General features: G+C 47.5%; 2 protein-coding genes across 2 annotated transcripts; both read left to right on the plus strand.

Moving 5' to 3' along the window:
* Window positions 1-1,160: 1,160 nt before the first annotated feature.
* Window positions 1,161-7,305, plus strand: LOC136540590 (protoheme IX farnesyltransferase, mitochondrial-like). Its single transcript, XM_066532592.1, has 7 exons — window positions 1,161-1,480; window positions 4,883-5,012; window positions 5,263-5,400; window positions 5,528-5,661; window positions 6,277-6,402; window positions 6,494-6,597; window positions 6,683-7,305. The coding sequence occupies exons 1-7, from the start codon at window positions 1,206-1,208 to the stop codon at window positions 7,054-7,056; spliced, it is 1,281 nt and encodes a 426-aa protein (XP_066388689.1). The 5' UTR covers window positions 1,161-1,205; the 3' UTR covers window positions 7,057-7,305.
* Window positions 7,306-9,000: 1,695 nt separating this feature from the next.
* On the plus strand, window positions 9,001-11,962 carry LOC136540592 (uncharacterized). Its single transcript, XM_066532593.1, has 4 exons — window positions 9,001-9,455; window positions 9,675-9,713; window positions 11,527-11,611; window positions 11,708-11,962. The coding sequence occupies exons 1-4, from the start codon at window positions 9,096-9,098 to the stop codon at window positions 11,788-11,790; spliced, it is 567 nt and encodes a 188-aa protein (XP_066388690.1). The 5' UTR covers window positions 9,001-9,095; the 3' UTR covers window positions 11,791-11,962.
* Window positions 11,963-20,304: the final 8,342 nt, after the last annotated feature.

Below are 20,304 nucleotides of genomic sequence, written 5' to 3' on the forward strand. Positions count from 1 at the left end.
ATGAACAAACAAGTGAATCACAGTTTCAGTCATGACATGACATAGAGGGCATGTTCTTTGATTTGGTCAAGCATGCTTTATGAGGCGATTTGAGGTCTAAATTCTGTTTTGGAGGACCAACCAAACGAACATTACAATTTTAGTGGTGTCCGGTTTTGCCGCATAAATCTAGACAAGTCTGACTGAGCAAATCCTTCAAATTGTGCCATGTACGCGGAGGCGGGAGTGTACTCCCCATGAGTGGTGAGTGTCCAATGATCAAATCAAGAACACCTGGAGAGAGCTGTATGTTTTGCAAACAATCCAATAACTGAACATGACATCAATTGTTGCCCTATTGAAAATGCGTTTAGATTGAAGTCTTGAATCCAAGTATTGTTAAGCAAGGTGTCACGGACTATGCGGTATTCCTTCTTGGAGATCTTGTATGAGGCCAAGGCAAAATTCTTAGGAGCATGTCCTCTAAGCCAAGCCGACACCAAAAATTTGGTTTTGCTCGCATCACCAAGATTAATCATTATGGCTTTCTCGAACGAAGCTCTATCCTCAAGCGTGCGTGCACGATGTTAGCACGATGATCGAGATAAGAACAGATAAAAACATCTATAAAGCATGTGTCCTTATCTCTATTTTTTAGTTTAGAGGAGAGCTTATGATACATTTCACTTGCTATTGCATATTTTTTAGTTAAATTTGAGGCACGTTTGAAAGTTCTTAGAAGAGCAAGTACCTGGAAATTACATTAAACTATTTAAGAACCACAGATGAGAAGACGTGAACATGTACTTGCTTGTAGACTTGTAGTTAGAAGTTCTAAACGCCATACATATGTATACTCCTTGATTTTCAGTAGTTAATGACATCCAAATTCACCAACAACACTGGGAGAGTCTTGTCGCAAAAAAAACACGGGGAGAGTCCTTCTAGTTCTTTAATTAATTAACAGGTTCCCAGCCACGTCCTCCAAGATCGAGCCGGCTGCACTGCACCGTAGCGCCCCGCCGAAACCCACTTGAGAGTTGAGACCGACTATGTCAAGACACACTTGGGCCCGGCCCATCTCATATGCCCATTTCACTCCTGGGTCCTTGTCTTCTCAGCCCAGCTCACCACCCCGACCTGCCTCACACGCCGTATTCCCATTCCCACCGTCGACCACCGGGCCTCGTCATCGCCGCAGCCCGCACCCCGCACCTGCAGCCGCCATGTGGAGGGGCGGCGCCACCGCCACCTCCACCGCGAGGGCTCTCCGCTCGCGCCTCCTCCTTGACCCCATCCACCACCCGGTCACGTCGCTCGCTCCTATTGCTTCGGCGCGTACCTCCTCCTCCTCTTCCGCCCCGTCCACTGCCGCGGCGAACACCATCGTGGAAGAAGCGGCGGCGGCGGCTGTATCCGTTTCGCAGCATACCGGATCCATCTCCGACTCGCTGCGGCACTATGGGAAGTGCTACTGGGAGCTCTCGAAAGCCCGCCTCAGGTGCGTGATTTTCTCTCCCCTCAGCCCATCTTACCCATGGATCTGTTGTAATGTTTCTCGGAATAACTTTCGAATATAAATTGAATAACACGGCATCATTTCATGCGACTGCAGATATCACTAGGATAGTGCTGCTTCACTCGGTTTACTATTGTTGTATATTTAGTCCTAGACTAGAGTCGTATGAAGCTGTATAGATTTTTGAGACAAAAGTTTGATAATGGAATCTTCAGTTTTCTTTCTTTTTTAACAACTGAATCAATATCGAGTATGGGCATGTTCTTTGGTACTTGTGTTGAATTCTGAGAAAATTAGAACTAGGATTTTGTATGCACATTTTTCGAAGACATTGATCTTTGACACATGTTTATGAAAATTGAGCAAAAACCTGTTGAGGTGTATTTAATGTATATATAACGTGTAGAATCCATATGCTCATTTTTACATGACTTGTTGCTAAGTGAGAATTCTGCTGTGGGAGCAAAAACCTGTTTGAGGTGTATTTATGTATATATACGTTAGAATCCATATGCTCAGTTTTACATGGACTTGTTGCTAAGTGAGAATTCTGCTGTGGCTGCTGCTGTCTGTGCTAACTTAACCCCCTGTGATGCTTTCTCTGCAACCAAGTTAACGGGACTTCAACCAAGTTAAGTGCATTAAGGATGAAAGGGGGAGCATCTTTTGGTAAAGGAGGATGAGATCCGACATCGATGGCAAGAGTATTTTGACAAATTGTTCAATGGTGAGAATATGGACACAACCTTTTCAGTTGGATGACTCTTTTGATGACACCAATAGACGCTTTGTGCGGAGAATCCAATAATCTGAGGGTCAGAGAGGCGTTGAAAAGGGATGAAAGTAGGGTAGGCGATGGGACCGGATGGTATCCCAATCGAGGTGTGGAGATGCCTGGGGACATAGCTGTAGGATGGTTAACCAAGCTGTTCAACCATAGTTTTCGATCGAACAATATGCCTGATGAGTGGAGGAGAAGTATATTGGTACCGATCTACAAGAATAAAGGGGATTTCAAAGTTGTACAAATTACCGGGGAATTAAGTTGATGAGCCGTACTATGAAGCATGGAAGAGAGTTATCAAGCATCGCTTGAGAGCAATAATGCGGGTTCTCTATGAACCAATTTGGTTTCATGCCCGGAAGGTTCACCATGGAAGCCATTTTCTTAATAAAACAGTTATGGAGCGGTAAGGGGAGAAGAAGAAGGACCTACACATGGTTTTTATTGACTTGGAGAAGGCTTATGATAAAATACCAAGGAAGTGTTATGTGGTGGGCTTGGACAAACAGAAAGTCCCAACGAAGTACGTCGGCCTTCATTAAGGACATGTACAGCAATGTTGTTGACTAGAGTTCGAACAAGTGATGGAGACAACGGATGACTTCCCAATTAGGATAGGACTACATCAAGGGTCAGCTTTGAGCCCTTATTTGTTTGCTTTAGTGATGGATGAGGTCACAAGGGGACATACAAGGGGACATCCCTTGGTGTATGCTTTTCGCGGACGATGTAGTGCTAGTTTGATTGAAAGCCGGACAGGAGTGAATCAGAACGGGAGTTATGGCGGGAGACTTTGGAGTCCAAAAGGTTTTTAGACTTAGTAGACTAAAACTGAGTATATGAGATGTGACTTCGGCACTACTACTCGGGAGGAGGAAGATGTTAGTTTGGAAGTCAAGTAGTGGCTAGGAAGGAATACCTTTCGATATTTAGGATCAATGCTACAGAGGGACGGGGATATTGATGAAGATGTTAAGCCATAGAATCAAAGCAGGGTGGATGAAGTGGCGGCAAGCGTCTGGTGTCCTATGGTGACCAAAAGGGTACCACAGAAGCTAAAGGCAAGTGTATAGACGGCGATTAGACCTGCTATGTTGTATGTGCAGAATGTTGGCCTACGAAAAAGACACATATTCAACAGCTAAGTGTCGCGGAATGCGTATGTTGCGGTGGATTGGCGGTCATACAAGAAGGGGATCGAGTTCGGAACGATGATATACGTGAGAGATTAGGGGTAGCGCCAATTGAAGAAAAGCTTGTCCAACACCGGTTGAGATGTGTTTTGGACATGTGCAACGGAGACCTCTAGATGCACCGGTGCGTAGTGGAATCCTAGAGTCAAGATAGTAACGTGAAGAGAGGCAGATAAAGACCGAAGTTGACTTGGGTAGAGGCAATAAAAGGGAGAACTTGAAAGGATGGAATATACCCAAAGACTTAGCCGTAGATAGGAGTGCTTGGAAGACAGCTATTCACATTGCCTGAACCTTGATTGCTTCTGTTGGGTTTCAACTCTAGCCTACCCAACTTGTTTGGGACTTAAAGGCTTGTTGTTGTTGTTGTTGTTGATGCTTTCTCTGCAAACGTTTGATCTTTCATTGATCTTTCATGTTTAAATTCTACATGGAACCAGAATAATATCCATAGTCTGTAAAATGGTCTTTTCTCTATAAAGAAATACCCCCGCCCCCTCCCAAAAAAGGTGTCATTCTAGCTTTGTCCAAAGTAATAATCTTGATTTTGAACAAGTTTATAAAAAAAATTACCAATATTTATGTTACCAAATAAGTATCATTAGATAAATAATGATGCAATATATTTTCATATTGGTGTCATAAATGTTGATAATCTTATCCATAAACTTGGTCAAACTTAAGATAGTTTCACTTATGACAAAACTAGAATGACACTTTTTGGTACAGAGGGAGTTCCTGTCTGCTTGTCATCTACATATAAAAATAGCTATGTAAAGCACCATTATAATGGTATAAAGCTAACATCCATACATTGGTAAGAAAGTTAAGTGCCATTTTGGTATAACTGAGATATTTGGTACTGGTAGTGGACTGGCGAGCAGGATGTTTGTCTCCCCAGGGAAAAAAGATTTTTAAGATAACAAAGGATTATTTGCTTCAAATCTCTGGCACTTTTCTGTTTTGACATCCATAGGTTGTATTCAGAATGCAAGTCTAACTTTTTTCTTGGACAGTTCATCTTTTGTCCAGACCTTATGCAACTAGCCTTCTGTTGCTAAGAAACATGGTGATTGATTATTTGTTCCAGCAGCACTTTAGGAATTGACACTCAATGTCTTACCTACATTTAAGTCCTTGGGGCATTGTCACTTTTCAGTGAGTTGGGATTTTCAATCCCAGATTGCTATGAGGGTGTCAAATTTTTCAGTTTTACAATCTTTTCACGCATGCAAGAATTGTTGATTCGCCTAATGTCTCTAGATATTGTATAGCAGCGTGGCATCTCACATGGAATAGGTTCAGACAATCTTGTGATTCAGGATTCAACCTTGCCTGTTCATTTTGGGGCCCTTGTAACTGATGACTGAAGATGTAATTTCTAATCATTGATCCATTCGTATTTAGTGCTCTTGTTGTGGCAACTTCGGGGGCTGGCTATGTGCTTGGTAGTGGCAACATCGTGGACATTGCCGGACTTTGTTCCACATGTGCTGGTACAATGATGGTTGCAGCATCTGCAAATACCCTCAACCAGGTATGCATTTATTACTTTTTGACATGCTAAATCAATATACATTGTACTAACATGCATGCAAATCTTTGGTTCTTCAGTGATCCTGCACCAAATACTAGTTTTCTTAATGTATCCTACTTCCCACACATTACGCAATATCTGAAATTGGAGCTATTGCCTATATGGAATTATGGATAACCCTGGTTGAACTTGCTGTACTTACTTTAGCTGCCCCAAGACAACTCATTTGATCATTAACACCTACTTTCAGGTGTTCGAGATAAAAAATGATGCTCAAATGAAAAGGACAATGCGACGTCCCCTGCCATCTGGTCGCATTAGTCCTGCACATGCTGCCATGTGGGCTGCAAGTGTTGGAGTTGCAGGAACAGCTTTGCTGGCCTGGAAGGTTCTTACTTTCTCTTTGCATTCTATAGATGTATATTCTACTTTCTTTTGAAATTTACTAAGCTGTGAAGTAGATAGAAAGCTGACACTGGAACTAAACATGCAAAAAATTGGCAAGGTTTGTGCAGGCTAATGGCTTGGCAGCTGGGCTTGCAGCTTCTAATCTTGTTCTGTATGCATTTGTGTATACGCCGTTGAAGCAAATACACCCTGTTAATACATGGGTTGGGGCAGTCGTTGGTGCCATTCCACCACTTCTGGGGTAAGTTACTGACCATTTCTTGTATTCTTAGGAATTTGAGTAGTTGTTTGTGTAATGGCACTGTATATATTTTCTGCAAAAGAACATACATAATTGACAGTAGTTGGTCTATAACTCTATATAGAAGGAAAGGTTGCAGTCAAATTGTGAATTTGATTCAACTTTGTAAATGCACGAAGCACAGTCACTAGTTTCTCTGGGGTGCTTGGACCATGGGACTATGGGCTGAGCTGCACAGGGGTACAGGTGAAAGTATGAGATGCGTTTGATATGCTCTCCTAAGAATCAAGTTGTCTATTGTTAGTCAAGGGCATATCATGACTGCATAAAGTAAGTTTGACGTCTAGAATTTGAATTACTAAAATATCTGTACAAAATTGTGATCTTGACCACTCTTTGCAACTATGCTTCAGCAATATCCACCCATCCATGATGCCCTGCAGTTTCCGTTAGATCATATAAAAAGTTTCTGGAAACCTTTAAGTGTGTTTAATATTGGTCGATTCTTGCTGTAGAGTATTTTGTTGTGATCCTATTTGATATGCTGAATATGTCAATAGAGCTGTATACATGTTTTGTAAGATGTGATCCTTTACTGTGTCTTGCTCTGTACAGGTGGGCAGCAGCTTCAACTGAACTGTCACTAAATGCGATGATACTCCCTGCTGCATTGTACTATTGGCAAATACCTCATTTTATGGCTCTCGCGTACTTATGTCGAAATGATTATCTTGCTGGAGGGTAATTAACTTGTCCCAGTTCGTTACTAGCTGATCTATCTGTAAAGAGTCTATATGAAAATTGTGGCCATGTGACTGGTTGTTTGGTGCAGGTATCGAATGTTTTCTTTTGCTGACCCTACTGGTAAAAGAACTGCATGGGTGTCACTAAGAAATTGTCTGTACATGCTACCTTTGGGGTTATTTGCATACAATTGTAAGTACTAACCATATTGAATTTCTACTTTCCTTTTTTAATGTGTTTTTGTAAATTTGAGATCTTATGGAATTAACCCTTGTAGGGGGGCTCACATCTGAGTGGTTCGGTCTTGAAGCTTCACTCCTAACATTAGGCCTTACCATTGGAGCTCTATCATTTGTGCTGGAACCAAGTCCGAAGACTGCCAGGAGAATGTTCTATGGTAGCCTGCTGTATCTCCCTGCCTTCATGGCTGGGCTTCTGTTACATCGGCTACCTATTGAACAAAAGGCACACAACCTGGCTGAGAAAAGTGAGCTGGACGGAGTTCTGTATGGGGCTGATCTGCAGGACAAAGAAAGAGCGCGACAGAAACGCCAAGACAGGAAACCTTCTCGTGTGCAATCACGCCCTCCAGTTGCCTATGCTTCTGTGGCTCCATTCCCTTTCCTACCTGTACCCATATATGAGTCTTAAAAACCTTCTCTGGTTCTTCCTGCAGCCGTGGGACAGTTGGAACAATGTATTCATGCATTTTTGGCTTACATGAATTTCTGCCATCAAGGGGAGTCCTTGGTGCGTCTGTTGTTAAAATTATAGAATATATTTTTTGGATTGAGCTTTTTGTGGCTCACCTAAATGTAAAAAGCGATGTTGATGCTCATTCTGGTGCCTCGAGTAACACGGATATGCTGATGTCCTGAAACATTGTGCTTTTCTTGTAAATTCGATGTCCTGAAACATTTGCAATAATTGACCGTAGACATGGAGTAACATGGTAATGCACATTCTTCCATGTAAAACGGTTGTTTTCATGATGACGGTACTTTTAAGTTAGAATTGTTATTAAGAATTTACTCTTCATTTTTGGTCGAAATTTCACAAGAGCTCGGGATCCTGTCGTCTTGGCCCTGTTCGCTTGAATTTATACTTATAAGTCATGTTATAGTTTTTTTTTTCTCTCAACAAATTAGTTTCAGCTGGTTTATGAGCCGCAGAAACCATCAGCGATTACTTTTGAGGAAAAAAAACTACAGTAGTGTGGAACCAAACCTTCTTGGCAGTATGATCTACACATTACGAGTAGATTTTTCACTACCGTTGCTTTGTTCGTTTGAACTTATCAGTTTGGCTTATCAGCCATGGTATAGTGTTTTTCTCACCACAAATTAGCTTCAGCCGGCTTATCAGCCACAGAAACCATCAGCCGAACAGCTCAACCGATTTTTGAACTTACTGAGTTCTCTTCTCCACTCTGATATAATCGGAAGGGCTAGCAAATGGGACCAATCCCAAACACCCTCACCTGCGTATGCGCGCTGAAGAGCCATCTGCTGGCCTTAGACACCCGCATGGTGACCCACGACGCCGCCCTATAGCAGCCGGCGGCAGCGATAGGCCGCTATTCGTCCTCCACTAGTTCCATTGCAACATGTGCTCCTCCAGATCTACTTTTGAAACATCTAGATGAAAACAATTGAAACATACGCTTGAAACATGCGTGTATAGCCATAGCAACATATGCAAAATCTCGATCTACTTTTGCCACATCCAGATGAAACACTTGCAACATACGTATGAAACACCTAAACGCTTGAAAACATGCATGTTATGCAACATCTAGATATACTTTTGCAAATTCCATATGAAACACATGAAACATACTTCTGAAACAACTGAAACACTTGAAACATACGCTTGCAACATGCGTATGTAGCCATTGCAACATTTGAAACATCCAGATGAAACACTTGACACATATGTCTGAAACACCTGAAAACAGAACAATGATCCATCGTACACCTCCATCGCAGGCCTCTGTACCTTGTCCGCGCCACGGTGCGGGACAGTGGTGACATGGTAGGGAAGATCGACGAGGAGGACAGGGAGCGGATGGAGACCGCCCTTGCGGAGGTGTTGGAGTAGCTGGAGGAGCAGGACGGCGACATAGGATGAACAACGGAAGAGGACTATGAGGAGAAGCTCAGGGAGGTAGAGGAGGTGTGCGGCCCAATCATCAAGCATGTGGGGCGGCAGAGATAGGGCATGGCGTAGGATTGGTGCACGGTGTGGCGCGGGATTAGCTTCCGGTGAACAGAGAATGGATAAGAGAGAAAAGGTGAGTGGTGGAATGCTTTTAGTGGGATGTGGGCCTTCTTCTGAGCATTGGCCGTGAGGTAAGTAGCATTATCGTATTTAAAAAGTACATGGCTCTCTAAACTTGTGACGCACCCATCCTGTGCCCGCCGCATACACAGGTTCCCCATTACGAATTTGGATCACTGAAAAATTTTAGACCCAGAAATTCTCGAATAAAAACTGAATTGCCATTGAAACTGATAAATTTGTTATTCCAAAAGTGCCATTCCAAAACGCAAGTTTCAAATCCATCTTATCCGGGAAGCCCCACTTGGCAGAAAACTCCGGACGCCTTGACCGCAAGTTCGCAAGGCACACCCCCGAGCAGCTGCGGCTCCTCTACTAGGGACTCTCTCATCTACGACTACGAGGTAGCAATGGTGGGTCGGAAGCCGATGCGCCGCCGCCGAAGTGACCGGCAACCGCCGCCGCAATCCTTCGGCGCCACGGCTCGCCCAAGTTCCCCACGCTCGTTTGCCTCCACTCCTGCCTCCGCTGCCGCAGTCGCCGCCGACCTGGACGAGCTGCTGCTGACGGCGCCGCCGCCGTCCGCGTCGGAGCCCCGGAGCTTCTCGTACGCTGTGAAGCAGCAGTGCTGGGAGAAGGCGGAGCGGGTGCCCGGACGCGACCCGGAGAGGTGGCGCCGCGATGCGCTCGGCAACATCGTCTTCCGCAAGCTCGTGGGGTGTCCCGGCTGCCTCTGCCACGACTACGACCACATCGTCCCCTACTCCAAGGTCCCTGATTCCAACGACAATCCCAAACCACTTGTTCCGACGCTTTCCTTTGCTGTTATTTTTTGTGCAGATTGGTGCAAAAACCTGGGAATCTAGCGGCTCCTGGACAGCAATAAGACACACTAATATCTACTGTTCCAATTTTTAGTGCTTTTATATGGTATACATGTTTTTTTGTGGCATTGTATCAGCGTATCACTGATCTTGTTAAATTGACAGGGAGGGAAGAGCACATTGGAGAATTGTCAGGTTTTGCAGGTACGGCATATCTGTTCTTCTGTACAAACTCTTCTCATCGTTGCTGTTTTGAGAATCATTCCATTGCCCATCTGTTGATTAAAAAACGCACAGAGATAAGCGAGAACAAAACTTCCCATATTATACCCAATACTTTATTAAGGGAGCATGGTTATCTTTAGGCAGAATAGCTGTTTTCGTCTCCCCCCAGCTTTTGCCTGAGGCTCAGTTTCCTCCCTCAACTATGAAAATGACTGTTTTGGTCCTCGAATTTTTATTTTGGGCTTAGTTCCGTTCTTCAACTATGAAAAAAACCATTTTGGTCCTCAAATACATGGCACGACACGTTGCCACACCTGGGACGAAGACCCATAGGTTTTCATGATGGCTATGTGGACACAAGTAAATTGTCGCTTCTACCCTTCCCTATTTAGCCCATTGCGTTTTGACATTGCTCCTAGACATGGGCCCACATATACGGAGATAAGAGATGAGCCTAGTATGTGGGACCCACATGTCGGTGCCATGTCATCGTGCAATCGGTGTGCCACATAGGCGGATTAGCTCAAGTTATAGTGATTTGGACCTCACATGACACGATTAGTAAGTTTAGGGACCTTGATGTGCATTTTGGAAGTTTGTGGACTTGCATTGCACCTCGAGGCAAGTTCAAGGACAAGCGGTGCATTTTACTCTTTTATTTTAGTTAGCATACATATCATTCACATTGTGCAGCTGAATGCGGATACAACACTGCCAAGGTTCATTTGATAGACAACAGGTCTTTAAATACCCTTTGGTCTCTACGAACACAATCTTGGTCTATTCAATAGTTGAAACCACAAGACTCCTTGACTTGGGAGCATGCCAAGAACCTCCTTCCTGTGTCTGAGCCGGACCAATAGCAATATAAGATTAGGTACATGCCACGGGGGCATCTTAGCCCAATACCGACCTCCATCTCATTTGTATTTATTCAAGTAACCGTTCAAGCAACTTTTGGTCAAAACTTTTGGCGACGGAGAGGGATGGAGGCAAGGGCATGAGATGGGCTTGGGTGACAAATTGGGCCACTGGGATTTTGGTTCGGTGCATGTTCGAGGGAATGAGTATAGTAGGGACAGGTAGAAGGGACATGGTGTTTCTGCATTGTCATCATGAAACCCTAGGAGTCTTTGGTTTTCGCTGATAAGGTGTGGCAACGTGGTGTGCCATCTGGATGAGGGACGAGATGATCCCAAAAATAAAAGTTTGAGGACCAAAACGGTCATTTTGATAGTTGAAGGATGAAACTGAGCCCAAAACAAAATTTTGAGGACTAAAACAGCCATTTTAATAGTTATTGGACGGAATTGAGCCTTGGGCAGAATTTGGAGGAAAAAAATAGCTATTCCGATTATCTTTACATCTATAAGAAAGCACAGTGGGTGGTGATTGTTGGTTCTACATGAGGGTCTATGCAACGAATGGTCTGTGTATAGCGTGTGCCGCATAAAGCATAGAGGGCCTTCCACTTTTTTACCTATTCGGTTTGTTTGTGGCTTAATTCTACATGTGAAATCCTGATAAAGAGAAGATTAGAACAATGACCTCAATTGCTAGAGCTTATGGCATTAAATACCGTTTTACCAGAAATGCATTGCAGCTCAAGACAACCGACTAGTGATTTGCCATGGTAGTAAATTAAATAATGTGTGATTGAAACACACCAGTGTCATATCTTGCTGGGAAAACAGCGTGGCAAGCAGTATGTATGACTAGTGTGATGAACCTGTTTGTTTTTAGAAGTCACAAAACCACAACAGATGACTGATGTAGAGATTTATGCTTGCAGGCTACGGTGAATCGATCTAAAGGCAACAAGACTGAGGTATCCAAATCTGAGCTCATACAGAAGAGTGCATATTGTAGGGTTTCAGGTAAATAATATCTGTCTTAAAACAGTCTTCTTTTTTAAAGGAGCATTAGCGATTCAGGTTCTCAGCTTACTGAATAACCCTATTTGATATTGGCAGGACGGGACATGGATCTTGTTGAACTCTCTGCCTATGGAAATGTCCGGAGAGGGCCAGATTCAGGGGGCTGCAAAATCCAATGAAGTAGATATATCTGAGGAATGGCGTCAATCAGTTCAAAGTAGTTGCCTGAACCTGAATGGAGAAAGCTTGATTAATTGTTCTGTCAAATATCTCCAATCATGTTTGTACTATGTAGCTTTAACACTTCAAGTGATTTACCCAAGAAAAGAAATCGTGATATATTTGAATCAATGATTGTCTCTATTCATACTCAGTAACCCCAGCCCCACCCGCCCTGAAAAACTGGACTGCCAGCGACGAATCTCCAGTGAAAAACCACATTTTGATACCCATCCCACTAATGACAGGTTGAGTGGGCAATTTGTCTGGATGTTGCGAGATTTGAAAACATTAACACCTGTGGGCTGTGAGTCTTAAGATGACTACACCAACTACCCAATGAATGTACCTTTTCTCTTACTATGCGGCACGGAGAATTTACCATCATGGATCATCTGGAAACACTAATGACAGTACAAACTGTACCTAAGTTGTAGGTTCAGTTAGTTAATGTTGGGATACTGACAGATAACCAGTAAGTCGTGTGCTCAGTTTAAATGTTCTGGTGGTACTGTATATTCTTTAAGCTCCTATGGTCGCTTTATTTTTGTATTAATATTTCACTGATTTTGTCAGTATTCCAGAAGCTTCTGCAATCGCTGCCCACATTCCAGGGATTGACTATCAAGGATTTTATGTTTGTTGGGTCAACTTAGTTGTGCTGGACAGGATCGTTCTTTTTGACATTCCGTGACCAGGTTCGAAAGTGTGGTCAGGCCAAGCATGTAGAAGTGCATTTTGCTTCAATTGTGACATCACAATCGATCCCATTTCTTGCACTTTTCTGAATATTTTGTTTGTAGGAGTGTGTACAGGGATACTGCATTTTTTCTGCGCGAATTGATTGATCTAACGTTTGTATCCACAGATGTATTAGTGGATGAGGACGCATGGAGCTGTATAATATTAAGTGGCAACATACAGAGAGGCAACATCCACATCAGCCATGATGATGCCAATGAAGCGACAATGACTGGTATAATTGTGAGATTTTTCAGCATGTCCAGAAATCTTTACAGTTTTATATTGCCGGTCAACTTTAAGAATGACTAGATTTTTTCCTGAAATCTCTACAGTTTTATATCGTTGTTCAACTTTAACAATGAGTATGATTTCATGCTTGCCCTGAATCATATTGTACTTTATAACAGATCTAATGTTTTCTGTCATTTTGAATAACACAGACCCCTGTATTGTATTTGATAGGATTACGCATCCTACCAGGCTTGTTGCGTAGGGTGTAGGGGTGAGAGATCGGTGGACGAAGCTTAGGGAAACGAGGACGGCGAACAGGTGCCGTGATCACGGCGCAGGGAGGACAGAGGCGTGCGGCTAGGGCTTCCCAGGGAAGCCGGCAACAAATTAGGTTGCTGCTGCTTATTTTCCAATCATCAGAGATTACAAGTATTTATCCTTCCCTATAGATGCTATAATTAAGAAACTATATTTATATCTAAGAAAATACCAAAAAAAACGATAAATTGGGCCTCTAAGCCCCTTAACAGAGCCGGCCCCCTAGCCACTATTGGGCCTGCGCCTGGCATAGGGGATGCCGGTCATAACATCTCTCTCCCGCCTGCACAAATAGCTCGTCCTCGAGCTGGAAGTCGGGGTAGACGTCGCAAAGATGCTGGAGGCTCCCATGTCGCGTCCTCCGCTGGCAGGCCGCGCCATTTGACAACTACGTGCCACACATCTCGCCGAAGTTGTGCACGAAGGGCGCGCTCCGGAGCTGGCAGCAGCCGGCCATCCGATGTCGGTGGCAGAGGAGCAGGCGCCGCTTGGGGATCACCTTTGTGGGGCTTCAGCAGCCCCACATGGAAGACATCATGCAGACGGGCGCCCTCCGGAAGCTGGAGGCGGTACACCACCTGGCCGATGCGCTCCAGCACTTGGAACGGACCGACGTAGCGAGGGCCAAGCTTCCCTTTGGCGCGGGGCTCGAGGGAATGGGCAGCGCGGTGGAGTAGGCGCAACCATACCCAATCCTTGACGGCAAAGTTCCGGTCGCGGTGGGACGCATCGTAGTATTTCTTGGACAGCTGCTGTGCTTGGAGAAGCCTTTCCCGAATCTCCACGAGCACCTCGTCGCGATCCCGAAGAAGGTCGTCCACCGTGTCCGTTTTGGCCGACCCGCCCGTGTAGGACAAGATGGTCGGGGGTGGCCGATCGTAGACCACCTCAAAAGGTGTGGCGCGCAGTGCCGTGTGGAAGGAGGTGTTGTAACAGTACTCCGCCCAGAGCAGCCAGTCCACCCACGCTCGCGGCCGGTCACCTGTGACACACCGAAGATACATTGCGATGACCTTATTGACCACCTCAGACTGACCGTCTGTCTATGGGTGGAAGGCCGTGCTCATGCGGAGCATGACGTCGGCCATCTTGAAGAGGTCACGCCACACATGACCAGTGAAAACCGGGTCCCTGCCGCTGACGATGGAAGAAGGGAACCCATGTAAACGAACAATGTCGTCGAAGAATGCACGTGCAACCAAGGCGGCAGAGTAAGGATGGCCGAGGGCGATGAAGTGCGCGTACTTGGAGAATCTATCGACCACCGTGAGAATGATGGATTTGCCGCCGACCTTGGGCAGGCCCTTGATAAAATCCATCGAGATGTCCGCCCAAACCTGGGACGGAACGTCGAGGGGCTGCAATAATCCGGCGGGCTGCAGGGACTCCGTCTTGTTCCGCTGACACACGGCGCACGCCCGCACGAAGTCTTTGACAAGAGCGTGGTCGCCCGGGATGTAGAAGTCCGAGCACATGCGATGGAGCATCTTCTGGACTCCCTCGTGGCCCGCCGAGTGAGCCAGGAGGAGCACCTGGCGGCGTAGGTCATCATAAGCTGGCACGAATATGCGAGCACCGTGGAGCAGGAGACCGTCGTCGATGCGCCAGGGTGCGGCCAGCGCGCCTTTCTAGAGGCGCTGAAGGAGAAGCTGAGCGTCCCCGGCTGCTGTTGTAGCCGCGCGGATGTCGTCGAGGAGGGCGAATGTCGACGTGGACAGCAAGTGCATAGCCGCCCCTAAAGCAGCGCCGTCCTCGATGTCGCGACGGGACAGAGCATCCGCCACAGTGTTAAGCCGTCCGGGAAGATATTCCATGGTGAAGCCGAACCCAAACAACTTACTGATCCATTGGTGCTGCGGCATGGTGGAGAGGCGTTGGTCCGGCAAGAACTTGAGGCTGTAATGAGCCATGCAAACCAAAAAGTGACGCCCCCACAGGTATGGCTGCCAGTGGCATACGGCTTGGACGAGCCTGATCAGCTCACGTTCATAAGCCGCGAGCTTAAGATGACGTGCAGTGAACGACCGGCTGAAGAAGGCGAGCGGTCCGGTGTCCTGGTGGAGAACCACGCCGAACCCGGTGCCGGACGCATCACAGTCCATGGTGAACTGCTTTGCGAAGTCAGGCATCTGGAGTACGGGGCCTGTAGACAGAGCCCGCTTGAGCACCTGGAACGCCGTGTCTGCCTCATCGGACCAAGCGAACGCTTCCTTGCGCGGGAGGCGTGTCAGCGGGGCTACGATGATGTCGAAGTCATGGATGTACTTCTGATAGTAGCCGACGAGGCCTACGAAGCTGCGCAGGCCACGTGTGGACTGTGGGATCGGCCACGATGCCACAACGGCCACCTTGTCGGTGTCCATGGCGACACCGCCCGCTGAAATCACATGGCCAAGGTACGCCACCGAGGAGGCCCCAAATGAGCATTTGGAGCGCTTGAGGTGGAGCCTGTGCGCCCGTAATGCATCGAGGATGATGCGGATGTGCTGCAAGTGCTCTACCCATGAAGAGCTAAAAATGAGGATGTCGTCGAAGAACACCAGCATGAACCTATGGAGGAAGGGGCGAAGCACGTTGTTCATCAGGGTCTGGAACGTTGCTGGAGCATTGGAGAGGTCGAATGGCATCACCAGAAACTCAAAGTGCCCGTGGTGTGTGCGGAACGCCATTTTGGCAACGTCGTTAGGATGCATCCGCACCTGATGGTAGCCCGAGCGCAAGTCGAGCTTGGTGAAAAACCTGGCGCCATGTAGTTCGTCGAGGAGCTCATCAACCACCGGGATCGAGAACTTGTCTTTAGATGTCTTGGCGTTGAGAGCACGGTAGTCGATGCAGAAATGCCAGGAGTTATCCGCCTTGCGCACCAATAGCATGGGGGCGAAGAATGAGGACGTGCTCGGTCTGATGATGCCTTGGGCGAGCATGGCTGCACACTGTCGTTCTAGCTCATCCTTCTATAGCTGTGGGTAGCGATAGGGACGAACCGTGACCGATGCTATGCCCAGAAGCAGGTGGATGCGGTGATCATATGGCCACGCTGGTGGTAGCTTCTGCGGCTCATCAAAGACCAGCCCAAACTGGTGGAGGAGGCGGTCCAGCAGGGGCTGTGATGGGGCAGGCGTGACCGCCCACGTGGCTGGCTCCCGAATGTCATCGCGAGGAGAGCCAATGCCCTTCCACAGAATACACCGACCACCGTGGGTGAATACCATGCACAGATCCTCGAAGTCCTAGAGAATAGGACCCAAGGTGTGGAGGTACTCAACGCCGAGGATGAGATCGAACCCCCGAGGTTGATGTCGAAGCAGCTGATGGTAAACTCCTCTCCACCAATGGCAAGAGCGACATCACGGGCGACCCCTTTGCAGGGCACACGGTCCCCGTTAGCCACCAGCACCCGCCTAGAAGGAAGTGGCGTGGTGGAGAGGCATAGGCGGCGCATGAGATCGGCGTTGATGAAGTTGTGCGTCGAGCCCGAGTTGAGGAGCGCCATGAGACGATGGCCATGAACATGGACCGGGAGAAGCATGGCATTCTTAGTTTGAATGCCGGTGATGGCATACAGGGAGACGGTAGGGTGGGCTACGGGCTCTTGGACGGTGGTAGGAACAACCCCTAAGGTGCGGCATCCTCCTGGAAGGTTTCTACCGCAGCCACCTCCGCGGGAACCTCGTTGTCGAGAAAATATGTGGACTCTAGATAAAAGAGCCATGGACACACATGGTCGCGCACATACGGCTTGTCACAGTTATAGCAGAGACCTTGACGGCGATGCTCCAATTGCTCGGCTGGAGACTGAAGGGTCGAGATGGCGGACTAGAGGAGGGTGAATAGTCTTTTCTAAAATTAATCGCGTCGGCTAACCGAAACAAGTGCGGAATTATAACTATCGGTCTAGCCAAGACTACACCCCTCTATCTATGTTCTCTAGCACCTTCCAAAGATACTAATCAAGCAACAAAGGTGCTGGGCTAGCTAGAGCTCACCTAACCAAGTCTAGGAGCAAGGTTACACAAACCTATGCCGCTAGTACTTTAAGCAACAAGGGAGCTCCTACACTTGCTAGTAAGCAAAAGCACAAAGCTAACTAAGCTCACTAGCAATGCTCAATAACAAGGTAACCAATACCTAATTAGAGAGCGTAAATACTTAGCTACACAAACTAAGCAATGTGACTAACAAGGTTACTAAAACCAAATTAGCCATGCAAGGGAGCTACTTCTATGCTACACAAGCAAGAAGGTAATTAGCAAGCTACACAAGCTATCTAATTACAAGAGCAACTACACAAGCTTAACATGTATAAAAGTAATTGCAAGCTTGTGTAATGGGGATGCAAACCAACGGGAAGAATAAGGTTGACACGATGATTTTTCTCCCGAGGTTCACGTGTTTGCCAACACGCTAGTCCCCGTTGTGTCGACCGCTCACTTGGTGGTTCGGCGGCTAATTGGCATCACCCGCCAAGCCCACACGTCGGGCGCCGCAAGAACCTACCCCGGAAGTGAGGGTAGCTCAATGACATGCTTTACTAGAGTTGCTCTTCGTGGCTCCCGCAGGGCGAGCACAATGCCCCTCACAAGCACTTCTCCGGAGCGCCGCACAAGCTTCTTGCGTGCTTCGACGGAGACCACCACCAAGCCGTCTAGGAGGTGGCAACCTCCAAGAGTAACAAGCACCACCGGCTTGCAACTCGATCACCTAGTGCCACTCGATGCAACCTCACGATGCAATCGCACTAGAATCACTCACTCACATAATCGGATGATCGCTATCAAGTATGTGTGAGATGGAGGGCTCCTAAGAACTCTTAAGCATGGGCACAAAGTCCCCCAAGGTGCTCCACACCAGCCATGGCCGAAGGCCACTTCTATTTATAGCTCCAAGGGCTAAACTAGCCGTTACCCCTTCACTGGGCAAAAATCGGGCCGACCGGACGCTCCGGTCGTGTTGACCGGACGCTGGACCTCAGCGTCCGGTCGCCCGCAGACGGCCACGTGTCCCGATTCCAACGGTCACTTGACCTGACCGGACGCAGCAGCTTCAACTGACCGGACGCTGGACCCCAGCGTCCGGTCGTTTCCAGTAAGGTACCCGAGGCGTATTTCTTTGATCGGACGCGTCCGGTCGCATGTGATCGGACGCAGCCCAGCATCCGGTCACACTCCAGCTTCTGCGTCACCATACGTTAGCCTGACCGGACGCACCTTGCCAGCGTCTGGTGCTTTCAGACCCAGCGTCCGGTCAGTTGACCGACGCCAGCGTCTTCGCGATCAACTCGTTTTCACTTCTAACTTCTTCACCCTTGCTCCAATGTGCCAACCACAAGAATTTGCATCCGGCGTAATAGAAAATAGGCATTCCATTTTCCCAAAAGCGCCGAATCCCGCCTCGTAAGCTCGGTGGGAGGGAAAGAGGGACCCAAACCCATCTCACTCCTGCAAACACCACCTCCTTTGTAGATGTGCCAACACCACCAAGTGTACACCATCATGTGTATGTGTGTTAGCTTTTCACAATCATTTCCCAAAGGATGTTAGCCACTCAACTTGCCACGCCACTCGATCCTAGCGATGATGCAAAGTTAGATCACTCGAGTGGCACTAGATGACCGATATGCAAACAAGTTTGCCCCTCTTGATAGTATGGCCATCTATCCTAAACCTGGTCATAAACTTCTCTACACACCTATGACCGGTGAAATGAAATGCCCTAGGTTATACCTTTGCCTTGTACATTCCATTCCATCTCCTCCAATGTCGATGCAACACATGCACCAACACGATCAACAATGATATGATCCACTTCATATCATCACGTGATCATATTGGTTCATCGATCTTGACTTTACTTGCTCTTCACCGTTGCCATCGTCCATCGGTGCCAAGTCTTGCTCAAGCTTCACCGCCACGCGGTCCATCACTCCAAAGCCTTCGACTTGCCCTTCATGCTTGCAACCGGTCCATCAAGCCAAGTCTTGTCTTGATCTTCTCCACCTTGATCACATGACTCAATGTCATGTCTCATGTGCATTTAAGCTTCTTTATCATCACATGTGTGAGCTTTGCAACATTTCAAAGCCATTTTTACCTTCATGGCATATGTTGCTCACACACATGTACCTGTGGACTAATCACCTGTGTATCTCACATAAACACAATTAGGCCACCCAGGTTGTCACTCAATTACCAAAACCAAACAAGGACCTTTCAGAGACAGGCGACAGAAAGGCCGAGCAGGGGCTGCTGACCCTACTGTTGCTAGAACAGCAGCCACGCTGGTAGCTACTAGAGGGAGCACCAGGGGTTAGGAGGGGCACTAGAAGACCTGGCCGCTGGGGTGGCCGAGCGCCATGTTGTCCTGTGGCTGGCATAGTGGCGTGAGCCCGGTGCTCGAACGTCCTGGCCAGATGCATGGTCGTCTGAAGGTCCTGGGGCTCCTAAAGCTCCATGTTGACTTTGATATATTCCGGGAGGCCGCCCACAAATAGCTCAGCCTTCTACGAGGATGAGAGATTGTGGGCATGATAGAGCATGGCGTTGAAGCGAGCCGAGCAGTCCTGCACCGTGGAGGTGAATAGAAGGCGAGTGAGTTCGGATAGTCAGGTGTTATGAACCGTCGGCCCAAACTGCAGATTGCATAGCTCCTTGAAACGGTCCCAGGTGGGCATGCCCTCATCCTACTCCAAGGCATAATACCATGTCTGGGCCGCACCGGTCAGATGATAGGACACGAGCCAGGTGCGATCTGAGGTGAGGGTACGCTGCCCTCGGAAAAATGGCTCATAGTGATTGAGCCAATTCAGGGGGTCCTCGGAGCCGTCGTAGGTCGTAAACTCGAGCTTGTAGAAACACGGAGGGTGAGCACCCTGAGGGGCACCATGCGTGCCCTAGACAAAGGGCTCCAGAACACTGCCTGTGGACAGGAAGGCACTCACACCTAGGTGCCTAGGTCCGTAGAAGAGGAGGCCGTCGGAACCCCCATAGAAAAAGCCATTAGCCTGGGGTCCCTCGTGGAAGACCACAGCGGTGGTAGCGGGCGGTGGCACTACTGATGTCGCAGCCGAAGAGGTCGCCATGGTGTACACCGGGCTGGTCGTCGAGGCTAAAGCCCACAACGGAATCGGCGAAGGGGAAGGCGACATCCGAAGGAGATGGATGGGAACACCTGTCGTGCTGGAG

The sequence above is a fragment of the Miscanthus floridulus genome, chromosome 2 (genome assembly GCF_019320115.1).
Source record: "Miscanthus floridulus cultivar M001 chromosome 2, ASM1932011v1, whole genome shotgun sequence".
NCBI classification, from domain to species: domain Eukaryota; kingdom Viridiplantae; phylum Streptophyta; class Magnoliopsida; order Poales; family Poaceae; genus Miscanthus; species Miscanthus floridulus.

Excerpts from the sequence above, each read along its gene's own strand:
- LOC136540590 (XM_066532592.1), top strand. The coding sequence starts at position 1,206 with ATGTGGAGGGGCGGCGCCACCGCCACCTCCACCGCGAGGGCTCTCCGC. Across the intron at positions 1,481-4,882 it reads CTCTCGAAAGCCCGCCTCAG|TGCTCTTGTTGTGGCAACTT; the intron begins GTGCGTGATTTT and ends ATTCGTATTTAG. Across the intron at positions 6,403-6,493 it reads AATGATTATCTTGCTGGAGG|GTATCGAATGTTTTCTTTTG; the intron begins GTAATTAACTTG and ends TGTTTGGTGCAG.
- LOC136540592 (XM_066532593.1), top strand. The coding sequence starts at position 9,096 with ATGGTGGGTCGGAAGCCGATGCGCCGCCGCCGAAGTGACCGGCAACCG. Across the intron at positions 9,714-11,526 it reads AGAATTGTCAGGTTTTGCAG|GCTACGGTGAATCGATCTAA; the intron begins GTACGGCATATC and ends TTATGCTTGCAG. Across the intron at positions 11,612-11,707 it reads TGCATATTGTAGGGTTTCAG|GACGGGACATGGATCTTGTT; the intron begins GTAAATAATATC and ends TGATATTGGCAG.